The 23,599-nt window shown below is 37.4% G+C and overlaps 1 protein-coding gene across 1 annotated transcript in view; it reads left to right on the top strand.

Moving 5' to 3' along the window:
- ANGPT1 (angiopoietin 1) overlaps positions 1-23,599 on the top strand; it is a 153,922-nt gene that overhangs the window by 121,700 nt on the left and 8,623 nt on the right. The window contains exon 8 of the mRNA XM_030943129.1: positions 20,897-21,027. Coding sequence (XP_030798989.1) covers positions 20,897-21,027 — 131 coding nt within the window. The remainder of the gene's footprint in view (positions 1-20,896; positions 21,028-23,599) is intronic.

Raw genomic sequence — 23,599 nt, 5'->3', positions numbered from 1 at the left:
AGTCATCTCCCTAAGACAATATACTCTGGTACTTAATCATTCTTTTAGTTAGAAAAGTTTGCTATTGCTGCAATGATTAACTAACTTTGGTCCTGTCCATAGAGAAATATGATTAAGTGATCAGATAGCTCTACTCAGATGAGCAAGACTGGGATTGATGTGGGTGAAAACTGGTGATGGACAGAGAACATCCTAACTTCCCTGAGTCACTCTGGACTTAAGGTGGTGGCTGACCTTAAGTGGTAGTTAAAATGAAGAAGAGATTCTACATTGGAATGAGCATGAGAAAGTGATTACAAAACCTCATGAGAAAGTGGAGAGAGCATCGATCCATCAGGAGCACAAGAGTCTTCTTGACAGGGCAATGATAGTCATGTAGGGAAAAGTCAGGTGTGTGGGTCCTCAGAGGAACAAGTTGATGAAATTTATTGAAAACAGGGGAGGTAGTTATTAAAATTATTAAAATCACTTCAAACTGCTGACATGATCTCCCAAGCAATGTAAATCTAGGTGACAGTTTCCAAGCTCTCCAATATCCTCTGTCTCGCCAGGCTTTGCTTTAGGAAACAAGATCAGTTGTTGAAAGTAACTAAGAATTGGTAAACTTTCTGGGACCTGGTAGAAGAGAGTTTTCAATTCACTGAATAGAATATTGGACTTTTAGCTCTTGTTTGATTAAAAGTTTGTGTTTTAATTACAGCAATAGTATTATTTCTCTCTGTTTTCATAGACAAATCAGGTAGGTAGTCTGCTGCCAGAAGCCTTGATATAATGTTCATCTTAGATTTTTTTTTTAGGGTTGAGGCTATTTATATTCTTGTTGAATTAATGATGGAATTTCTTGCAAAAGTCCTTGCTTATCTTTCCGTAAAATAGAGAAAAATATATTTATCTGTACAGTCTTTAAAATTTTAGTGCTGAAAATCCTGTAATAGATAGTAAAATAAGTATTATTTGAGAGTACAAATTTTATGAGGACAGATGTTTTTATGTGTCTTTAATTAAGAAACAAATTCCACATAGTATTGCTGCTTCAGAAACAGAACACAAACAGACCACTGTCACTTCCTTGGTGTACAAAATCCCATTTTTAAATGTTGGTGTGGTTCTTGTTATTACCCAGGCTTTTCAGTGATGCAACTGTGTAAGTAACATTTTCTTCTTGTGTCACTTGAGTTTTTTAGGTAAAATAGGGGATCAATCTGACTTGTAAATTTTTGAGCCATCTACTTAGCTTCTTCTGCATGATTTGTATCACAGTAAAACTTTGAAGGATCTATTCACTCTTTTCTCAAATGGGGAAGGAAAAGTACAGTGGAAGATATGTAGGAAATCTGTAGCAAAATGAAAAAATAAACACAAAACCTCTTGGGACCTTCTGTGCCCAGACCCCAGTACTTTTCTTGCCAAATTAGAAAATTACAGAATAATTTAAAAATATAGTCGTGTTACAAAAATGCAAAAACCTTGTAGGTATTCACTTTTCTTTGGAAATTGAAATTCAATTTGCAAATCTACTTCAGAGGGAATATCCATGTAAAATCCTATTAACAGACAGAATGGTATCTGTGGTATGCATAATTTCTATGACTTGAAAATATTTTTACCAATCAGTGGTTTAAAATCAATAATATGGATAAAAATATTTAACATTTTTATGTGTATATATATATATATAAATATCTGGCTTAAATAATTTGGTTTTTTTAAACAATATTGTAAGTCCAATAATATTCTATGAAGCCTAAATGCTGGAAGCGCAAGGATTCAATCCAATGCCCATTAACCAGAGGTCTTTCTGGAAACATGCCAGTGTTCCTATATCATATCAGTGACTGAAATTCACTGTCAGCTCATGCAGTATCTCTAAATGTATGCAGAAATTAAATATAACAATTTCTCTGACTGAAAGTAGATATAAGTATGCTCATGGAATTTATGAATTAAAAAAATTATCTTAATCCATATAAATCCCAATATACACTATCCTTCCACAGCTAATAATTTCCCACTTCTAACTTCATTAAAGTCATTTATAGTTTAATATTCAATAGCTGTGACTACTGTGGAGCAGGAACAGAGGTTGCCCTCTTTTTCATTATGGAATCTAATGAGAATGCCTTGAGACATGCTGGCTACTCTGCAGTGCAGTGCATCTTCTGAAGATGAGCCAGGAGCTCCTGAGGTAACAGAAGCCAGGAAAGAAACACCACTGAAATGTCTCAAAAGGATTAAAAGCTATTCCTCTAAGAATGTGGCGCAGCTGGCAGCTTAGTGCCCACAGGATGGGCTACAGACAGGAGCTGGAAGCCACTGTGCCACTTGGAAATAAGACCTACTTGCCACTACTGAAATTTGGTGGGATGAATCCCCTGACTAGAGAGTGCCTATCAGGGACCACAGGCTGCTCAGAAGGGACAGGCAAGGAAGGAGGGGTGGAGACATTGCCCTCTACATCAATAAATGGATACCCTGCAAAGAGCTTTTTCTCAGGAACAGCCACAGACAGGCTAAAAGCTTAAAGTTGTGAACTGGAGACTGAGGCAACAAAGGGAGGCTGGTTGTTGGTGTCTGCTCCAGGCTGCTTGATCAAAGAAAGCCAAGGACAAAGCCTTCTTGCTCTATCCACGGGAGGCATTGCACTTACAGGCTTTGTCCTGCTGGGAGACTTCAGTCACTCCATCATCTCCTGAAAAATTATCATACTGAGGTGTAGACAATCCAGGAGGCTCCTGAAGTGCACGGAGGATAACTTCTTAAGCCAGGTAATAAGCAGCCCTACCAGAGAGGATGGATGATAGTCACCATCAAAAGTGAGCTAGCTAATCACTGACATCAAGATTGGAAGCAGCCTGAACTTCAGTGGTCAAAGAATCACAGAATCATAGAATGGTTGGGGTTGAAAGAAACCTTAAAGATCATCTAGCTCCAACCCGCTGTCAAAGACAGGGAGACTTCCCTCTAGACCAGGTTGCTCATGCATTGGTGGAGTTTGCAGTCCTGAGGGATATGGGTCAGGCAAAGAGTAAAGTCAGACCCTGAATTTTAGGAAAGAAACCTCCAGTCAAAGAATTAATTAATAGGAGCCCCTGGGAATGTGTCCTCAGGGACAAGGGAGCAGAATAGACTGATAGATCTTTCAGGACATTTGCCATAAAATTCAAGATCTAGTAATCCACAGGTGCAAGAAACCCACAGGGGAAGAAACGCAAGAGAGCACCATGGCTAAGTTGAGACTTGCTGGTCAAACTAAAGGGTAAGAAGGAAATGCACAGGCAGTGGAAGCACAGCCAGATATCCTGGAAAAAGTGGAGGTAAACTGCCTGGTTATGTTGGGATGAAATTGCAAGGGATGCAATGAATCATGAGAAGGGCTTCCACAGGTGTGTCAGCAAGAGAAAGAAAGTCAAATAAAGTATACTCTCCTCCATGCGTAAGACTGACAAAACTGGTAACAAGAGATGAAAAGAAGACTGAGGTACTCAACAAATTTTTTTGGCCTCAGTCTTCACTGGCAATGTCTGTTCCCACAGCTCTTGGGCAGATGTACCACAAAAAGGGGACTGAGGAAGAAAAGTCCTTCCTACTGTAGGAGAAGATCAGTTTTGTGGCCATCTGAAGAACCTGAACATACATAAGTCTATGAGACTTGACAAGATGCATCCCAGAGTCCCGAGGGAATGGGCTAATGGAGTTGCCAAGTCACTCTGTAATATTTGAGAAGTCATGGCAGTCAGGTGAAGATCCTGATCTGGAAGAAAGGTTCTGGACCTAGATCAGGGTCAGGCCCAATGTCAACACAGGCTGGGGTATGAACAGATCAGGAGCAACCCACAAGAGAAGGTCCTGGGGGTTTTGGGGGGTGAGAAGCTGGACATGGCCCAGCAATGTGCACTTGCAGACCAGAAAGCAAAATGTGTCCTGGGCTGCATCAAACGCAGTGTGGCCAGGGAGGTGTGACAGGGCAAGGGAGGGGATTCTTTTCCTCTGCTCTGGTCTGGTGAGACTTCATCTGGTATATTTCGCTAATCTCTGGATCCATCAGAGCACAAGACATTGACCTGTTGGAGCAGGTCCAGAGGAGGGCCATGAAAAATATCACAGGGCTTAGACACATTTCCTGTGAAGGAAGTCTGAGAGACTTGGGGTTGTTCAGCCTGGAGAAGGCTCCAGGGAAACCTTTGAGAAGTTTTTCAGTAATTAGAAGGGTCTCATAAGAAAGGTTGGGACAGTTTTTATAGAGCCTGTTGCCATAAGACAAGGGATAATGGTTTTAAACTGAAAGAGGGTAACTTCAGATTAGGCTTAAGGAAGAAATATTTTGAAATGAGATGGTGAAATACTGGAACAGGTTTCTCAAATTAGTGATAGATGTCCTCTGGAAAAATACCAGGTGAGGTGGGACAGAGCTCTGAGCAACCTGATTTAATTGAAGATGTTCCTGCTCACTGGAGTGGAAGCTTTGACTAAGTCACCTTCAAAGTTTCTTCCAACACACAGTGTTCTATGATTCTATTATTTTATTATATTATTTACTAAATACTTGAAAGGATTCATATATGAAAAGGCACCTCAAAAATTATACAATTTATCAGACATTATCACTAGAACTTCTAAACAAACCAGTGTCTACGACATGGGGGGAAATCAATATTGGTGTTCCATAAATACAAGAAAATTACTTAAGATTTTAGAAAAGTACCAATGTACAAGCTTTACTAGATATACACTGTTGGTGGTACAGCAGCCTTTTTTCCAAGGAGGAAGGCAAAGCCTCCAGTGTAAGTCACATTCAGAATTTGATGTGACAATGGCCTAACCATTTTGGTGTATCCATTTATTCATCAATAGTAGGTAGATATCTGTTATCTAATTTCATTATTAGATCTTCCAAGCTGTCTCTAAATTGATGATGTCTTCAGTCTTGATTTTCTCTATCCTTTTCCCTTAACAGCTTAATTTTCAATTACCTTCTCCAAATTGATATATTTACTTCATCAATACTGGATAATTCTCCTTATATTCAGTTTCACGTGCCTGCAGAACCCACTTCCAATAGTTATTTATAGGACATTAGTATGAGACTTTCAGTAATTAAGTTTGATTTTGCTCTTATGATTCTAGAATCTTTTCCTTCCTTTGTCATTTTAGGGCTTTTCAGCCACTTAACTGAAAGAGGAGCTTGTTTTCCAATATGTTTCACCACAGCTATCACTATGGAACACAGTGGGCATGACATTATCTCCTCCTCCAGACTCCTAAACTTTTTTAAGAAACGGAAAATATATGAGCAAGAACAAAAGTATCTTATTTTCCCATAAAGCTTATCTACAATAAAAGAAAAACATCAATTCAAACTTGAGGCGAAAAAAAAGAGAGTCTTTTGTAACAATTTTTTAGTCTTAGACATCATCCTAGATTTAATGAATTTAAGTGATTATTCACATGTTTTCCTACAGGTAGGTGAGATAAAGATTGTTCAGTGCCAACATTAAAGCTGTTGAGCCCTAGGACCAGACTGCAGGACCCTATCTGAGACACTCGATTCTCTGTGCATGCCTGGGGAGAGATAAGCTGCTTAGACAGAAGCCAAATCAGGCAACATGCAAAGCACAGAGCTGCCTAGAGTTAACCATTAGGAAATTCTGAAAATAGCAAGGCATCCATTTATATCCCCTGACAGTTCACAGCCCACAGCCTGAAGGTAGAAGACAATGTCTTGTCTTACTCAGGAAAGAAATGAAAGGCCTTGGGTTAATGCATTCATTTGCTAGAGGGTATCCAGACTGTAGCTATTGCTTCCCAAGAGAAAGCAGCAATCCATGCTGCCAGGGAACAGGCTCCTCGATGAATCCCTGACACTGTGCAGGGATGAATTCACTGCTCAGTGAATGAATAGGTACTGGTCCCTTGTCAATGAAGTGCAAGAGGGATTTCTAAGATTATGCTCCCTGCTCCATGTCTTATTTTGAATTAAATAGGTTTTTTATTGAATTATGTAATTATGTTATAAACCAGTGGATACTATTCTGCTACACACATTTGTGCTCTCTTTGAGGCTCAGTGAATCTTGAGTAATTTATTTGCTGCAGGACACATGTTGCTGGTTATGGCATGCTGAGGGAAGTTTTGTGGTTTTAAACCTTTCTCCTGCTGAGTCCATAAAAATCTAACTCCTATGTGGTGGGTAGTAGTCACTCAGATCAGTATATTTTTACATGAAAAGTTGAGAACAACAGCAACTAGTAGCTCGACCACTTACTACCCAGTGAAGAATCTTAAAAAAAAAAAAAAAAAAAACAAAACAAAAAAAAAAAAAAAAAAAAAAAAAACAAAAAAAAAAAAACCAAAAAATAAAAGTAGGTTTATGTGAGAACAGTGTAATTCTAGACAGAACAGTGTTATGAAATCCTTGTTGAGGGCTAGGTACACAAGGGCTAGGTACTTGCTGCACAGGTACATGAGTCTGAGGTCTGAGAGAACTCTTCAATGAATGTAAGTATTGGCAGAGAAATTATCAATGGAAAGTCAGTAGTGATCTCCATTTTACATAGTGTAGTTCAGTGCAGATTCCACAAGGTCTGTCCCAGCTAACAGGGGAAGACAGAGGGTGTTGTGGCACCGAACAGAAAGCTGCACAGGCTTTAACATAATACTGATCTGTTCTTTTACTTCTCCAATTTAAAATTACTATTTTCCTTTTGTTTTCATTATCTTCACTATCTACTTCACTATCAATGTCAGTCTTCTTGCAAAGTATTACTGTCTTTTAAGCCTTTATTGCTTTATGCCACCTCTGCATTTACATTATGAAAGAATTTTAAAACACGTATTTTAACAAAATTTATCAAATCCTGTGCTGAATGGACTTCACTGTCCCCAGTGTAAGAGCTTCCACTTCTGCCAGTAATAACACCAAAAATAACTACATTTCTTTAAACTACTTGCATCAAAGCATCTACCAAGAACTTATTTTCCTAAATTTCTATAAAAATTTATAATATAATAATTTTTGTTACAATAATTTTCTTAATTAGAAGTTGTGTGCTCTTGTAAATTTTTCACTGCTTTAATTAAATAAATTCTTGTAGAATGCAATTCTTGTATATGTTAATACCCTCTACAACTTATAATAATTTTCAGAATGTAAATTAACGAAAATTTGTGTACAAAGTCTAATGGATATATGTAAGGACATGTAAAATGTTGCAGATAGATACAGCACCACAGTGTGAAAATTTAGAGTTTTGTTAATGTTTGTTAATCACTGATATGCAGAAATTTAGTATTGCAGCATAATGCATCTATCTTAAGTGTGCAAGCAGAAAAACAAATGCAGAAGTAAAATGTAGATTGAGGAAAAACTCTCACAGAAAAATACACAATTAGAAAATATTTCACAATTAGAAAACATTGTATTGGAAAATTTTCTTTAATGAAGATTGCCTGGTTGCATAATTCTGTTCACTATTATCTGTGCAAGTATAAGGTGCAGGGCATTTTCAGGATCAAATTCAGGTCCAGCTCAAAATATTTAACCTGGACATTATTCTTCCCATAACTTTGATCAAAACTGAAAAAAATGACACTTCCAAATGCTAGTCTTGAAAGGTAGAAAATCTGAGTTAAAAAATGGGATGTGTCTCTGACTTCTATGAGAAAAATTATATTCTTCCTGTGAATGATCAAGATCTTCATCAAAGTGAAGTTGACCACTAAATGCTTACAAGATTATGATGAATTTATTTATTATTAGTGACAATATATCCAGATTAAAAAAAAAAAAAAGAAAAAAACCTGCTGCTTGCAAAATTTTCTGAAATGTCCACAATTTTCACCATGAGCCAAGCATTCAAGCTTAGATCTCCATAATGCAGAAACCAAGAATGGGACCTGAGGCCCCCTCAGAGAGAGTGGGCTCTGTGTGCCCCCATAGCTGCTGACTCTCTGCCCACTGTCTGAGCTAAGCAGAACCCTGGTAGACCTGTCCATGTGGCTTTGAGCCCAAGCTAAAATACCCTGCCTGTGAGTAGGCTCAGTGTCGCGCTTATTGTGACAGTTCAGCTTCCAGCCAGGAGAGAGTGTGGGCAGAATGAGCTCATGTCTGCTCAGAGAGAACTGACAGAGCAAGCTTTCATCTGCTGGAAAAACACAAGCGCCAAGTCTTAGAGTGACCCCTATTTAATCTAGAATGTACATGGTTAAAGTCTCTGAAATCTGTTACCAGCTTCCCAGCCAACCAATGCCAGTGGTTTTTCTCCATCCTTTTATCATTAACAACTCTACTGGCAAGGTTTCTAGAGCTTGGTCCTGAGAACACTTTCTGCACTGATTCACTATGTTTTCAGCAAATGCCAGCAAAGTGGTGTGGTATTTTTTGTGAGTTTCCTTCTTTCATGAGTCAAAGAGTAAAGTGTACCTGTGGGGCCTGAAAAGAATCTAGCAAAGGGATAATCCCAGATTTTTCAGTAGTCATTTATTGCACCAATCTTTAGATTTCTTGTTTTCTTGGATTTGAGATTTGGGATTTTTATCCTATCAAATGAGTACTCGATTTAGCTGTCTCTATCTCTAAGGTAATGGTAATAAAAAGGGATATTATTCATTATTTGATCCACAGTAGCAATGCAGCAGATGAGCTAGACCATAAAGCAGAGGTATACACCATGTCTGAAGAGTTGCTAATTTACATAAACCTTCCAACTGATAAAAACTTTGAATGTCAGAACACAAACTTATTGTGATATCCAATACAGCGAAGTTTTCATTGATTGGTTGGTCTGCAAAGATCTGCAAGAAGGAGGTACTCAAAAAACAATGAAAGCCTAATTAGAAAAAGAAAGAAAAGAGCCTGGTACCATACAGAGTTTGTTCTTCAGTCTTCTGTTTCATCAGATCCTAGAGGCTGAAGTGTTTTCAACTTAAAATCAGTGCTGGAACAGCTCAAAATTCTTGACCCAAGTGCATGTGCAATGTTCATGTTTGGTTTTCTTTTATTTAGAATTATAATTCAGCTGCACTGAAGTAAAACTTCTTTGCACCTACCTCAATGCCATTTGAACCAAAGGAGTCATTATTGTGAATCACAGCTCTTATTAGGTCATGACCTGGGTTTTTAGGGTGAAAAAGGCATGTAAAACATGCTGAGCACTGTTAGCCTGGTCAGTGTGGCACCAGGAAAGGACTTGGATCATAAATGGGTGACAGTCAGTTAACCTTTCACTCATAGATGACTGTTTGTTGGCCACAAATGACGCCAAGGGAGTTGAAATATGTTTTAATAGTCTGTTTATATTTTTCTACCAAGGTCTTAGTGCCACATAACTCATTTTGGCATTTTTTAAACTTAATTTTGCATTAAGAAAACCAAGGAAACAGTGAAGCCAATATTTATTTTTCAAGTAGCTATAAACATTTCACAGAAACTCTCTATGCATCAGTCACTTATAAAATTTGTTGCCTTTTCCTAAATACTTGCCCTTATACTGAAAGCCTAACCTTAGTGTGATAATGGAGATAAAAGCCAGAGGATAAGTGCTGCATGTTGTACAATACAGAAACTAATGAGTGAAGGGATCAAGCCAGGCCTGTTGCACACTATTCAGACTGAAGGTGGGATGTGCTTGTGTACATAAGTACTTTTATTCTACATCTAGTTTCTAATTTAATAAATCTTTAATCAGAAAATGAATAATGCTGGTGTGAAGGATACTATATGAATAAGAGAAGCCTTGGCTTTCTCATCCCCACCTTTTTTCTTCTTCTCCTTCCCATCCTCCATTTTAATTTTTTTTTTGCACAGACTTATTTTACTCATTTTGCAATGTACCCAAGTATTTTTTTTTTTCTTTTAAGCACAGTCAGTACTTTGTTGAGGCAGGACCACCAGAGCTCTCACTGAGGGTCAAGTCACTCTTGTTTCATTGTAATTGCATGCTCTTTAAGATGACATAAAACCATAAAAAATTTTACAATATAAGGGTCAGAAAGAGATCATGACAATTATGTTGTCATTAATACTATCTTCTATTGTTTCCATATTTGGAAATTATTGCTTTTCCTGTCACCTCCACAAATTGATTCTTCAATTTCTTTTGCTGTTTACTGATGTCATGAGTCTGAGTACATAGCCACCAGATAAAGCCCTTTAATCTGATTAGAGGAAATTCATAAACTGTGAACTGGCTTATCCATCAGGACTGATCAAGTTCAAACACAGGTAAGAGAAAGAAAATTCTGATTAACTTTTTGCTTTGAAAATAATATTCCCCAAAACATCCTTGCATTTTCCTCTGGGGTTCATGCAGTGGGAAGCACATATTTCTTGACATGAATCCCAGCATAAATCTTGAAAATCTCATGCAGAACCCAAAATATTTATTTTAATGTGTTATTCATTAAGTTATTTCTTTACATTGTAGTCTGTTGGCAGCTGCAAACTCATTCCATTCCATCCACATTAAACCAATGCTGTAGTAAGGTTTGAGAGGGTTATTGGGTCATTCACAACTGGAAAAATTTATAAAACAGAAACTGCAAATGCTGCAAGGGGTACAATTGAAAGAGAAGATTGCACTGCTAGCGCAGAGTAAAGAATAAATAATCAAAACAAATTGATAAAAAAATTAATTGCAGACTATTTCCACCTTTATCAATGATTAATTTCCTTATATCCAAGCTCTTCACATGGGAAAAAAAGCCACCAACAAACCGCCTAGAGATCGCTAAAGCATGTCTGGGTGCATGTCCTGGTGTAGGAAACAGAGCTGGGGAAGTGCCTGGAGCACAAGTCTTGTGGGGAGCAGCTGAGGGAGCTGGGGGTGTTCAGTCTGGAGAAAAGGAGGCTTGGGGGGACCTTATCCCTCTCTACAACTGCCTGAGAAGAGGTTGTAGCTGGGGAAGGGAGGTCATCCTCTTCTGCCAGGTAACAGGTGACAAGAAGAAACAGCCTCAAGATGCATGAGGGGACTTTTAGATTGGATATTAGGAGAAAAACTTTCCCAGAAAGAATTGTAAAGCATTAGAACAGGCTGCCCAGGGAGGTGGTTGAGCCAGCATCCCTGGAGGTATTACAACCTGTGGAGATGTGGTGCTTAGCAACATGGTTTAGTGTGGGCTTGGCAGTGCTGGATTAATGACTGAACTTGATGACCCTAAAGGTCTTTTCCAACATAAATTTTTTCTATCACTCTATGATATTTGAAAAATACCTTTCACAGTTTCAGTTAACTGTTGTGCCAGTGGAAACATGAGGAAAAAATATTATTCAACCTAGATGTTTTGTCCAATTCAGTATTTAAATAATTTCTTAATGGTGATTACATGTTGCACCTTATTCAACATCCAATTTGATTAGAAAAAGTAAGTTCAGTAGTCATATTTCTGTCAGGAATTCTGTTAGCAACCAAATACCCCAAAAGAAACCCAAATCAATGCACTAGCACCCATCCCCCCAACCTACACTGACTACAGGCTCTTTAGACACATTTATTTCCAAACACCAACTTATCTCATTAAGATAAATATAAATTTTTAACATGTCTATCTATGATATTAGTAACTTTTCTAGTTACTTATGATTAATGACTTTCAATTAAGTGAACCATGTGATAAATATTTTACTGTGGCCTGTAAATGACATTTCTCAATGACACTGCTTGGTAAGAAAAACTCAGTATCTCTACAGTAGCCATCAGGGTAAAAGCAAGCATGAACAGCATGCTGATACATGAAGCTTTCTATTTCCATTTTATCTAAACCAGTTAATTAGGATAATGTATAACCTATGTGGATGACAGTGTATAATTAATGTCACCCTCAGTACAACGAAAGCATAGATTTATGAAATCCACTATTACAATATATCTGCATGGATTTCAACAAACTATATTTACGAGACTTTTGGAACTTCCAAGCATATTTTGGAAGAAGTACTAAGTTTAAATTTTACTGTAGTTGTGTGGGTCTCTTTTACTGGATTTTCAAACATGATTAATCAATTTAAAGATAAATCATATTTCCAACAAATGTTCACTGAACTTTTCCACTAACTTCAATGTCTGTAAAACAGATCCTTAAATAAAGATATACAAACACCACAAGCTTCAGCAATTCAGTAAAGATAAGCATCAGAAGGTCTGATTACTTATATAAACCTTAAAAACTTTTAATATATTATTTTCTCTGTAGAGTCCCTGTATTTCTGTGCTGAAAAAATCCCTTAAGAATCAGTTTTGGCATTTCTGCTGTTGGCTTCAGCCAAACCTGGGAAGTCTCTTTGAGTAGGGAGGAAAAGATTTTTTTTATTTTAGGCTACATTTTGAATTAAGCAAATTTCTCTAACCTTGACTTTGTCCATGTGCTGGGCAAAAGTTCAGATAGCTTCTAATTTTGTATTTTATTTTTTAAGATGTTCATCAATCTTCAGTGATATAAAAATAATTTGCATTATCCTTTAGCATAGTTCAGTGTTTATATGTCCATTTAAAACATTCATCATCTCTAGTTATTTCAAGCTTGAAATTAATTCAGCCCCTACATTTTGTAAACTAATGTTGTGTTTTATAGAGCCATGAATCAGGACAAAAGTGGTAGTTTCTGCAGCAACAGGAAATCTTAGCATTTATCTAACTGGTGAGAGAGTGAATTTTTTTTCTGTAGCAAGAATTTAACTTTCATTTAATAAAAAATGTAATAAATCTAATAACTGAAAAGTTTCATTTCAGATTTACACGAGAAAAAAACATTGGTGGTTGATTTTGTTTTAATAAGTATTGTGTTGAAAAATAGTTTTAACAGAAAATGGTAGTAGCAGATTAATGTATCTCTTCTGTGCTGTATTTGGTGAGAGATTAGAGTAGAGGGAATTATTTCTGTTCAACACATCATTGTGATAGTAGCCTTAAATATGTTTCTGTTTCTGTTAGCAGTAAAACCCAGCATTACCGTATGTTTCCTCTCCATCACCACCATGCTGCTGACATCAGCTGCAAACCTGCTCACACTGCCAGGGACTTTCTGAGGCTTCTGTAGCATGTATTTCAAGTAATAGAAGCATATGTTTGCCTGTTCACTGTCCAGAATAAACATATTTTTAAACACTTGTTGCAAACCATGACAAAGCACCATTTGTCTGCAGACAGCAGTATGACAGGCCATGTGCTGTGCATTAGGAAAAATGATCCTGATGTCTTTTAGTTATGCTTACCCAATACTAAATAAGTACAGTGCTTTACTCAATTATTAATCTATTAATAAAATTTAATATAGAAAAGTAAATTTGTTCATTTTATGCAAAAACTCACTATCAGTACAGCATGCAGCCTTACTAGACTATTTAATATATTTCTGTAATGTGTAGATGTGTTTCTTACTCATGGCTGGTTGTTTGCTTGTTCACTGTCCAGAATAAACATATTTTTCTCCTTTGACCTTTCAGGTCTGAAGTTCAAACACAAGCTAAACTTGCCGTGGGCTCTTAGAGATATAAAACAAGTTTTTCAGTTAACAGTGTGCAATTCCTGGGAAGGACCCCTCTACTATAAAGCATTTGTTGTCCCTTAGACAGGTTGTACTGAAGCAATGCCAAAGGCAAACTGATAATATTCATTTATAGCTGCATTTTATAGTCACATTTTATCTTTAAAATTGGCAGATATATGTCCTTACTTTGGATATATTGAATTAATATTTAGTTAGCTGGCACATTTCACTTGTCTCAACAAGAGAATGGGCAAGGAGCTGTGGTGAAGTCAAACAATAATTACAGTAGTGAGTCATTGCTAAAGAGCAACCTAGGAGAGATACAGAGGTTATTTTGTCTTACACTTTTCTAAAGGAAATGTAGAAGGAGATTATTTTCATGTGCAGGCAGCAAGAATATTAGGAGCCAAATTGAAAATCTGTTGAAGTTGTCAGTGTTTCTTACTGCATTATTCAGGTTTTCAACATTTTACAGAGCCATCATGCCTACTGTTTGCAATTACAAACTCCATTAGGAATATAAGTTAAATAAAAAGTCCATTAATTTACCAAGTACACTATTTCTCAAGTTTGTACTAAAGATAGGAGTGGGAAAAATACAGTATTCTTAGGTTTTATGGTTGATATTTCTGGTTTTCTCCAGTCAGACACCAAATATGATATTCCCTTTCTGCTTCTCTTTTGGTACTTTTGCATCAGTTATTCATTCAAAGACAGGCAGTGATCAAGGTGGTGAATATTTCTTACAATTCGATTAAACGAGTTAGCAAGAGCTCAAAATTTTGTGAGTAGTGGTGTTTTTGTTATCTTCCTCCCTATCTTGTTTCTTCAATTTCTCCAAAGTATATTCCTTTCTTTTGGGGTAGCTTTTAGTTTACTTCTAATAATTATTTACCTCATCTTGTGTTGTGTTCTTGCTGGCTAGTTAATCTTGATTCATGATTTAAAAAATTGTGTGTTGATTTAATTTAGTTTGTTTTCATAAGGAGAGTATGCACCGTCCTAATGAAATCAAAATATTTCCTCCTCTCCTTTTCAAAGAAAAGAATAAGTTATGTTTAAGAACAAATTTTATTTCCAAAAGAAGAAAAAGGATCCAAATGGGTGCCCAGGCAGTCTATCCATAAGCCGGACAAGGGCACTGACTAAGATGCCTTTTACTCTACAGTCTGACAGAGTTCAAACTCACAGGGATCTCCCTGGTCACCACAGATGGCTCATGCTCTATCTCCAGCCAGGAGATGATCTTTCCACTGATTTTAAAAACTAGCAGGCGCAAGGGATGTTTCCCTTTATCCTTTAGAGGGAGTACTAAATGATGAAAAAGTTAGGGTGTATCAGTAAAATACCAGGGTTATGATTCCCAGATAGTTCCCACATTATGTTTTGTTCCATGTTTAGCCAGCTTTTGGCAGACATTTTAGTTTCAACCTCAGTGACATCAGCATTTCTCTAGAGCGATTATTTAGATTTTTTCTCCTGTTCACAACATGTTATCTGTCACTGAACATTTGTAAGGTGTCGTTATTGCAGAGGTGATTTTTCTATTCATGGATAACTGTCACCATTTGCAGGCTTAGTGAGATTTTGCAATATGTTCAGGAAAAGGTGCATTGTCCAGAATTCTAACAAACAATATTTAATGTAGACATGATGTCTTATTAATTGGTAAAAAAAGGGGTTTGATTCACAAATAATTAATCAAAGCAATTTTGATGGAAAACACACCCAAATCTGTACTTAAAATGAAGCTGCTCTCTGGTTTTGTTTTCTTTAAGAGTATCCTAAGTATAATCTCATACTGGGTCCACCTAAGTGGTTGCAGTCTTTGGTTCACAAAGGGACTTAATCACCTAAATCCCATTATGAATGGAATTGTTTAACTAACACAGCATTTCATGAAACTCTACCAACTTCAGCATCTTTACAAGTGGGTTTACTTTCAGAAACTTAAGCTATCTAAAATTTAGATGCAGCTGTGAACCAGATGGAAGATGCAAGTTAAATCCTTCCTCAGCCTCAAACATTTCTAATCTAGAGGGCAAAGTAATGTCAGTCACATGGATTCTAAAAACAAAGATGTTTTTCACATGCCTAACATGCAGGACATACCTAAGTGGTAACCAGTAGGTTAGAAGGACTGAGATGTAGGTGCCCTCTACTCTTGTCAAAGTTAGGAAAAAATGAAAACCCAGTGAGGAGAGAGCTCAGAAAAGGGAACTCTGGGTACAGGATTCTGACCCCCACGCAACTATTTTTTTTCCATGATTATTTCCATCAAAATCAGCAACCTCTCCTTTGGGAAAGGACCAGAATCTGGGATTCCCTCCTGCCATGTGGAATGAGCAGGCTGGAGATAGGACATTTTAGGCTGCAGAGACAAAACTGAAGTGGGAATATAGAGGCATCACTTTAAAGTATTTCCCAAAGGCAAGCTTTGATGTGCTCCTCTTCATTGATCATGCTGAATCTTTTAAATCCTACTTCAAGACTCTTGGTTCTCTCTATTTAGCTGTTAAGGATATTAGGCCATTACTCATGTTTATGAATTCCAGTCAAGGAGATCTCTGCTCATATTTTTAGCATTTTGGCAATGGTGAGATTTGCTCTTAACTCAGCATATTCAAGAGTTGCACACTGAGGTCGCTGAGATGGTTCTCTACATCTCCTAATGATGGTTGTTATGTTTGCAATAAACTATTATCTTGTTTGTTTGTTTACAGACAAAGTATTTCTCACCAACAAAGCTGGATTTGACTTAGCTGTTTCATTGAGAGACTGATAGAAGTAAAGGACTGAGTGATCTCTAGCAGCTCTGATGGAAAAAAAATTAGAGAAAACTAGTTAATATTAAATTCTGGGAGTACTACTGAACTCTAACTCATTCTAGTAAAAATAAATAAATAAATACTAAGTTTAAGATTCAATGTTTGATACGTAAAGCACTGCATCAGAACTATTTCTTATACTTATAGCACACAACTTTTTTACATGGATTTATGATTGCATTTTATTTTTCAGAATTTTTTATATCTCATTCTGTATGTTGCAATTTTCACAGCTGTATTTTGCAGAACTATACCATTTTAATATTTTTGTTATTTATTTGGAATCATCCCAAGTTTATCTGTGAAAGTCTTTAAACATGGTATGAAGATAGTTAAGCTGTATACATTTGAAAGAATGTGAGGTCATCTAATCACTGCAAAAGCAAAAATTTCTGATGTGAATTTAAAATATCTTTTCAGACTGCCCTGCAGTTGTTTATGTAATATTTTTAGATCTACTCTTTGCACACAATATACCTTACTTTTGTTTCAAGGTACTGCAGATAGTCAAGTTGTGTCACACAGTAAGAATGATGAAAAGAAAAACATCCTTAAGAATTCTCCTTCACCATCTGAGAAGTGAAATCCCAGGCTGCCATTGCTATATCACCAGAAAAAATGCAGAATGCTCCTAACATCCATGCTAAATAAGATGTAATAGTTGCAATATTTAAAAAAAAATTGTTTCTTCTTAAGTACATCAACTATGAAAGTTGCTAGTTTCTAAATGAGGGCTGCTCTGTTCCTCATAATGAATTGAAAATTTCATGAAAAAAATCATCAGAAGTCCTTAAAATTTCATATAAAAATGCAGTGTTTCTCTCATTCCTGTTTACTCATTATTTAATTGCTATTGCTTATTTCTTGCTTTTTCAATTTCATTGTATGCAGATAAAGTAGATTTATTTTTGCTTATACAGGCACAAATTTACTTCTCCCTCCTATTGTGTAAATCAGAGCAGCGTTTCACCTTCTTTCCTTGATCAGAATTTCCTGTCTGTGAGCAAATGGGAAGATTGGAAATGTACCCTTTAAAATGTTCTTTGACTTCTAATCAGTAATGAGTGGCTTTTTATTCTTAACTTCCTTTCCTTTATCTCCAAGAACAACCAAGAGGAACTACACCCTGAATAGCCATTTTTTCTAAGGGAGGGAAATTGTATCCTAGTAGTTATTTGAAGTTTGTTTTAAAGGTTCAATCTTACCAATCTGAATCTGAGAATACTGAATAACTGAGTGCAAGTAGTAAGGTGTCTATTGCTCCTGGGAGCTAAGGAGCTCGTCAGTTGCCCTGCTGCTGTGCAGACTTGCTGTCTTAAGCTGGGCTAGTTTGGACCTGTATGGCTTGAGCTGAAGCTCCTGATTGCTTCAGGACCAGCTCTGGGTTTTGACTGAGATCTGATTTTGGTGCAAACTAGTGCCAACTTTGCAGTGGCATTTTTTTCCTAACTGCCGAACAATGCCAATCCAGGGAGAAGCCCAAAGAAACAGAATTACTGTTTCAACTGTGGTTCATCTGCACATGGCTGCAGTATGATAAGCACACTAGAGTTCAGAGCCAAGTTAAGCTTTATTCTTTTAAAGTCACTGGAGACCTACTAGACAAATTGTGTTAAGGAATAGTCAAACACAACTGACAAGATCTAAATCTGTGATGAGTGGAATGTTTGTAAAATATCAGGGAAAGTAAAGAGCTTGTAAACAATCCCAATGCCCTCACCCTTTGGGGAAAACATTGAATGCCAAGTAATATTTTTTTCTTTATCATTTATGTTTTCTTAAATTGTACTTTTTTATTGGACTAAGTGGGTTTTATAGTGTTGATTGCTAATAAAAAGGTCTGGCTAACCTTGTCTTTCTTTTTAAGTAAACAGCATTTGCTTTTTATACTAACTTTATGAGGCTTCTGTGAGCCTTGGTGTGGCTCATGTAATGAGGATGTACAGGCATTTAATCTCAGATCATAGATATCATGTAACAAAATAATTTCTCTATCAACACAACCTCGGGGAAGTTTATTTTGTTCTGCAAAATATTAGGCACAGCCCAAAAACAAGGCAAAAGTCCAATGAATGAAGATGGGATCAATTCCAGCCTTTCATTTGTATTAACAAAGAAATGGACATGTGCAAAGACAGATCTTAGATTAATCTTGTCTAAAACAAACATCCTTTGATAGATTAACATGGTCATTACAGGCTAATTTCCACCATGATTGGGCAATAGCATAATGCAATGACCTTCCTGTGTTCCTGTTCCTGGGTTGTTTCTTGTTAAATTACAAAGGATTTTCACAGTCTTCTATTGAGGCTTACACTTGGCCTTATCTATTTTTGTGCTATCAGAAGGTATTTGACTATGCATGATATTTGTATTTAATCCAAAAAGTTTTGTATGTTTATGTGTGTGTAGTTTTCTATCTATATGTACAAAATTTGCTCTAAGGATTGAATCCAAAGTATTTAATCATCAGCCTCCGCCATGTAACAATCAAAATTAAAATCAAATTAAGGTAGGCAGTGTAACTACTTTAAAAGAATAAACCTGACAATTCCTTTTTTAATTCATTTTTTTTATTTTTAAATATTCATGCTTAGCATCTACTGTCTCCACTTTTAGAGCTGAACAAAGGACACATAGGAAGAAATTCACTGAAAATTAGGTGAAGTTCACATCAGTCTACAATAGGGTATTCTCAGATTCTGTCTGCAAGTGTGAAACTCTGTAGATTGCTAAGATCTGGTTCTATGCCTTCACGTTTTAAGTAATGTCATCAGATATCCTGACAAGGCTTTTCTGTAATGAGTTTCTGTCACAAGTTTAATCCAATTGGCTTTATTTGGACCTAATATCCACCCACAGATGCATGCAAAACAAAAAAGAAACCCGTAACTAAAGCAACGAAAACCAGCAGCCATGCACTTGGTTAAGGAAAGCTGTCATAAGGTGCCCTTGCTCTTATAAGCAGAATTCAGCTCCAAAGTTCTATGGCAGAAATGGGTTTTATTTAAATTTCAGTCTTGGGACAGACTCTCCTCATCTCAGAAAAATGCCAATGGTTTAACTACTGCTACTATTGTAGGCTAGAAAGGTCAGGGATGTTCTCTACTCCTGCTGTTAATACTGGGGACACTGCAGCAAAGTATGTCTTCCATGTAAACAAATGGATGAATGTCACTCTGGTAAAAGCATTTACTCTTTTATTCATGCAAAGTAACTAGATAGAAAAACAACAACAGAGAGGCAGTGACAGTCAGTGACTTCCTTCTGCTCTCCTTGTTCTCTCTGTCTGTGGGAGAAGTTGGGACAACTTTTTCTAGTACAGCACTCTGAGGTAAATCACAGAGAGAAGCAGACATCTCTTCTGCTTGTGTCCTGCCTCTGTTCTTGTAGCTCCTTATGCATTTTATATTTGATATTTAAAAGACATGTTTGCCCCTCTGCACTAACCCTAGAGGAAGAGAGAACAGGTGTCTCACTTCAGTGGAGAAGTCTATCCCACTACTTAGCAAATCATCTTCTTGTTTAGACCTGTGGCTGATTTATTCCTAACCTGTAGATTCAATGAGAAGGGAAGGATGTGTCTTCCTCTCTTTTTTGCTCTGGTGGCTAGGGCCTGCTCCTGAGTGTAAGGATTGTGGCTTCAAACTTCTCCAGTGACACTTAGATCCTGGCTCTTCCTGCTTGCATATGAAGCTATTACGACAAACAACACCTTCCTCTTCCTGCCATGTCCTCCTCTCCTCTCCTCTCCTCTCCTCTCCTCTCCTCTCCTCTCCTCTCCTCTCCTCTCCTCTCCTCTCCTCTCCTCTCCTCTCCTCTCCTCTCCTCTCCTCTCCTCTCCTCTCCTCTCCTCTCCTCTCCTCTCCTCCTCTCCTCTCCTCTCCTCTCCTCTCCTCTCCTCTCCTCTCCTCTCCTCTCCTCTCCTCTCCCCTCCCCTCTCCCCTCTCCTCTCCTCATTCCAACCATTGTTGCAGCTGAGCTCCAGCTCCTAGCTCTTGGTTGTGGCTTCAACTAGTTGAAAGACTCCTTAAAAAAAGAGACACTTTGCATTGCAAATTATAAAGACTTTTGTGGCTTGAACTCTAAGTTATTCTGCATTTGTCACTCTGAGACAGCTTGGGCAGAACTGTGTTGTTGGCTTGTGGAATTAAAAGTTCTAAGGCTGCTAAAATCCTCTTCCAAACCCAGGCATTAATAACATGACTCCTGTTAACTGGGGTTGCTGTTTCTGTGGCGCAGGAAAGAAACAGTAAAGAAACCAGCTACTCAAGTAGTCAGTCATTCTGTCAATGTATTCCAGATATCTGGGCACCTCTTCTCACTCCTCCTCTCTCACTGCCTCTGCTTTTTTGTCTTTCCAGTTCTGATTCCTTGAGCTTGATTCTGCTCTGGAGGAAGGACTATGTGCTACTACAGATACAATGTCACATCTGAAACAAGAGAGAGATTTAGACAAAACATAAGAGATTCATGAGTTTTCTGGGTGCACTTCATACAATGCCAACCCGATATGAAAAAAATCTGAATCTCTTATCTTTCTTTTCTATTTTGGTGACCCTGATTGTTTTCCCTTGTTGTTTCAGGCTTTATTTAAAAGGTCACAGTGGAACTGCTGGAAAACAGAGTAGTCTGATCCTGCATGGTGCTGAATTCAGTACAAAAGATGCTGACAACGACAACTGCATGTGTAAATGTGCTCTCATGTTGACTGGAGGTGAGTACAACTGACTCTGAAAATATGATACATTAATAGGAATCTGTGTTTTCCTATAGCAACCATGGATGAAGTTGTGTCATAGATGTTTAAGTCCTGAGTGAAAACTTCTTTTATTGTTATTACTGCTACTTTTTTCTATACATATATTGTTAAAATGTCAATACTTCTAGATTCCTATCAGAGGAGAAAGGATTATCCAGAGATGCAGTCAGTATCCTTCTGCACTGAAGCTGTTGCAACAATGTCAAAGAGGAAAGTATAAGTTAGTGTAATTGTTTAGGCAAGAAAGGCAAAATTTAAAAAAATATAAAATATTAAAATGGTGACAAGAAGTTTGTCAGAAGTTGGACAATCAATCAGCAAGAAAAGAGAGAAATGGCCTGGTATTAGATATTAGATGGCAAAGTTTAGAAACAATCATAGTCTAGACTTGTAATACATTATCTGTTCCACTTAGGGATGTGATTCTCTTATTAAGGTATTTATAATGGTTAAATTCTCTCTGTTAGATGAGCATAATGCATAAAGACACTAAATGACTAATTCACTCCCCTGTGAAAGACTAGACCTGCAACCGCCTGTTTAAATCTGGAAGGTTTAAGCTGATTTCCTTTGTGAGCTGAGTCAAACTACAGAAGGAAAGAAAGAAGAGTTGAGGTGGGGAAGAGCACAGACAAGTTACACTGGGACAGTTTAAAGTCTCAAGTCGATCTGACTGCCAGCAAGTACTTTTTCAAATGTAGTGTATATGATTGGTACCTTTTCCCTCGAGCACAGAGAATGAATATTTGAGATTATCTCTCCATTCAGACTCCTAATGCTCCTAAGAGTGAGAATTTTCTCTGGCAAACAATAATCATTCCTAGTCCCTGTATGGTCAAGCTCATTTTTATCTCTAGAACACCACACTATAGCAGAAAGTTTAAATTGGGATTCTTTGGTTTACTGCCTGTATGATCAAGAGAGCCCCTTTCTTATCTTCACATCTGATGTTGTTTGGAGACTCTCCTCAGTGATTTCTAACTTTTCTGGAAAAAAATTCTGTAGCGTGTACAGTTTTAATTATTTTGGATCAGACTGTTAAACCTGTATTATTTGTGGTTACTGGCACTCTGAGTTCAGCTCAGGCCACATCCAGGCACATATGAGCCTCTAAAGCAATCATCTGCTAACAGAAGATGGTTTCCCATCACTGAGAATTTATGCCGCATGCGCAGCCCAGCTCTGCATTCTCTTTTGCCAGTTGGAAGTGACACAGTTGGGAAAGTCTTTAAGGAGCCAATTTTTCAAGCTCCTCTAACTTCTTCTAGGGATATCATGTTAGAAGTTATCATGGGAAGCTTTTTCCAGTAGATAGGTAATAAGACACTACCTTCCCATTTCTGTAAAAAATAGAAGCTAACCAGATAGATCTGGAGACAGATAGTGGATAAGAAGTCAGTAGATTATTTTAATTAACACTGTTGACCTTTCCCTTTGGAGAACGTGATAAATTAAAGCGTGTTACTTCCAGGGCAGGCCAGAGTCAGGAGGAGCTCCTGAGTGTGAGTTGTGTCTGTGCTGAAGTGCAGGCTCATTCATGTATCTGAGCTGCCTGGAAATACCCCTACTCCCAGGCACCTCCTTCTGGGAGCTGACGCTTTGTTTATTTTCCTGCTCTGAGTTCTATGACAGGTCAACACCCTGCTAAGGTCAGTCTCCTGTTGAACAACCGTTCCACAAGGTTCACATATATTGCTGCAGCATTCCTGTAAATCAACAGCTTAGCCACACATTGGAATTTACTGGTACCAAATGAAGTGAATAGTGAGGAAGAGGGCGAATTACCAAAGGCTGAGGAAACCACAAGTTTAGCAAATCACCACACAGTAAAAGGAGGTGCAATTAGCCTTTGGAGATAGATTAATCTGCTCTTTTGGACTAGACTCTGAGTACTGTTCCTTTGGAGACAAGCTGTACAGCACTGTAATTTCTAGTTCCTCAAGAAAGACTTTAATCATGCTGGAGTTTTCCTCAAACACTCTGCTATGCTTTTCTCCTTGAAACAACTTTCTCATTCCTTGAGAAATATCAGAATTTAATTAAATACCAAAACATCATTTTAGGGAGTGTATTTCAGTTTTCTACTAGACAAAGACTAATTTAGAAAAGTAGCAATGATAACAGGTTTTGGAAAACCTCCTTTTTTTTTTCCCTAAAAAGATATCAGAATGTTGGTTTTGGCAACATCACAGAGAGCTCTTTAATGATGAATGGTATGAAATCTGCAGGCAAGTTTGTAGCTATCTTGACAGTTTGGGTGAGTCTGTTATCTCTATGAGGTGAAATGAATATATTTATGTCAGGAATAAAGGCTGAGATAAGCCAAAGCTCAAGACTGTGATATGGTTATAATCAAGGCTGAAAATAAAAATGTAAGGAAAACACACATTTCTCTCTGTGATCTTGCTAGTTGTCAGTTTTATTTGGTCTATATCATAACTATTATTCTCTCTCCTCCTATATCTCATCCCTCTTCCCTAGAATGAGAAATTAAATACTGGGAGAATAATACAGAAGCACCAGCAGT

Source organism: Camarhynchus parvulus, chromosome 2 (assembly GCF_901933205.1).
Source record: "Camarhynchus parvulus chromosome 2, STF_HiC, whole genome shotgun sequence".
Classification (NCBI taxonomy): Eukaryota; Metazoa; Chordata; class Aves; order Passeriformes; family Thraupidae; genus Camarhynchus; species Camarhynchus parvulus.
This window is presented reverse-complemented; position numbering and strand designations above follow the sequence as displayed.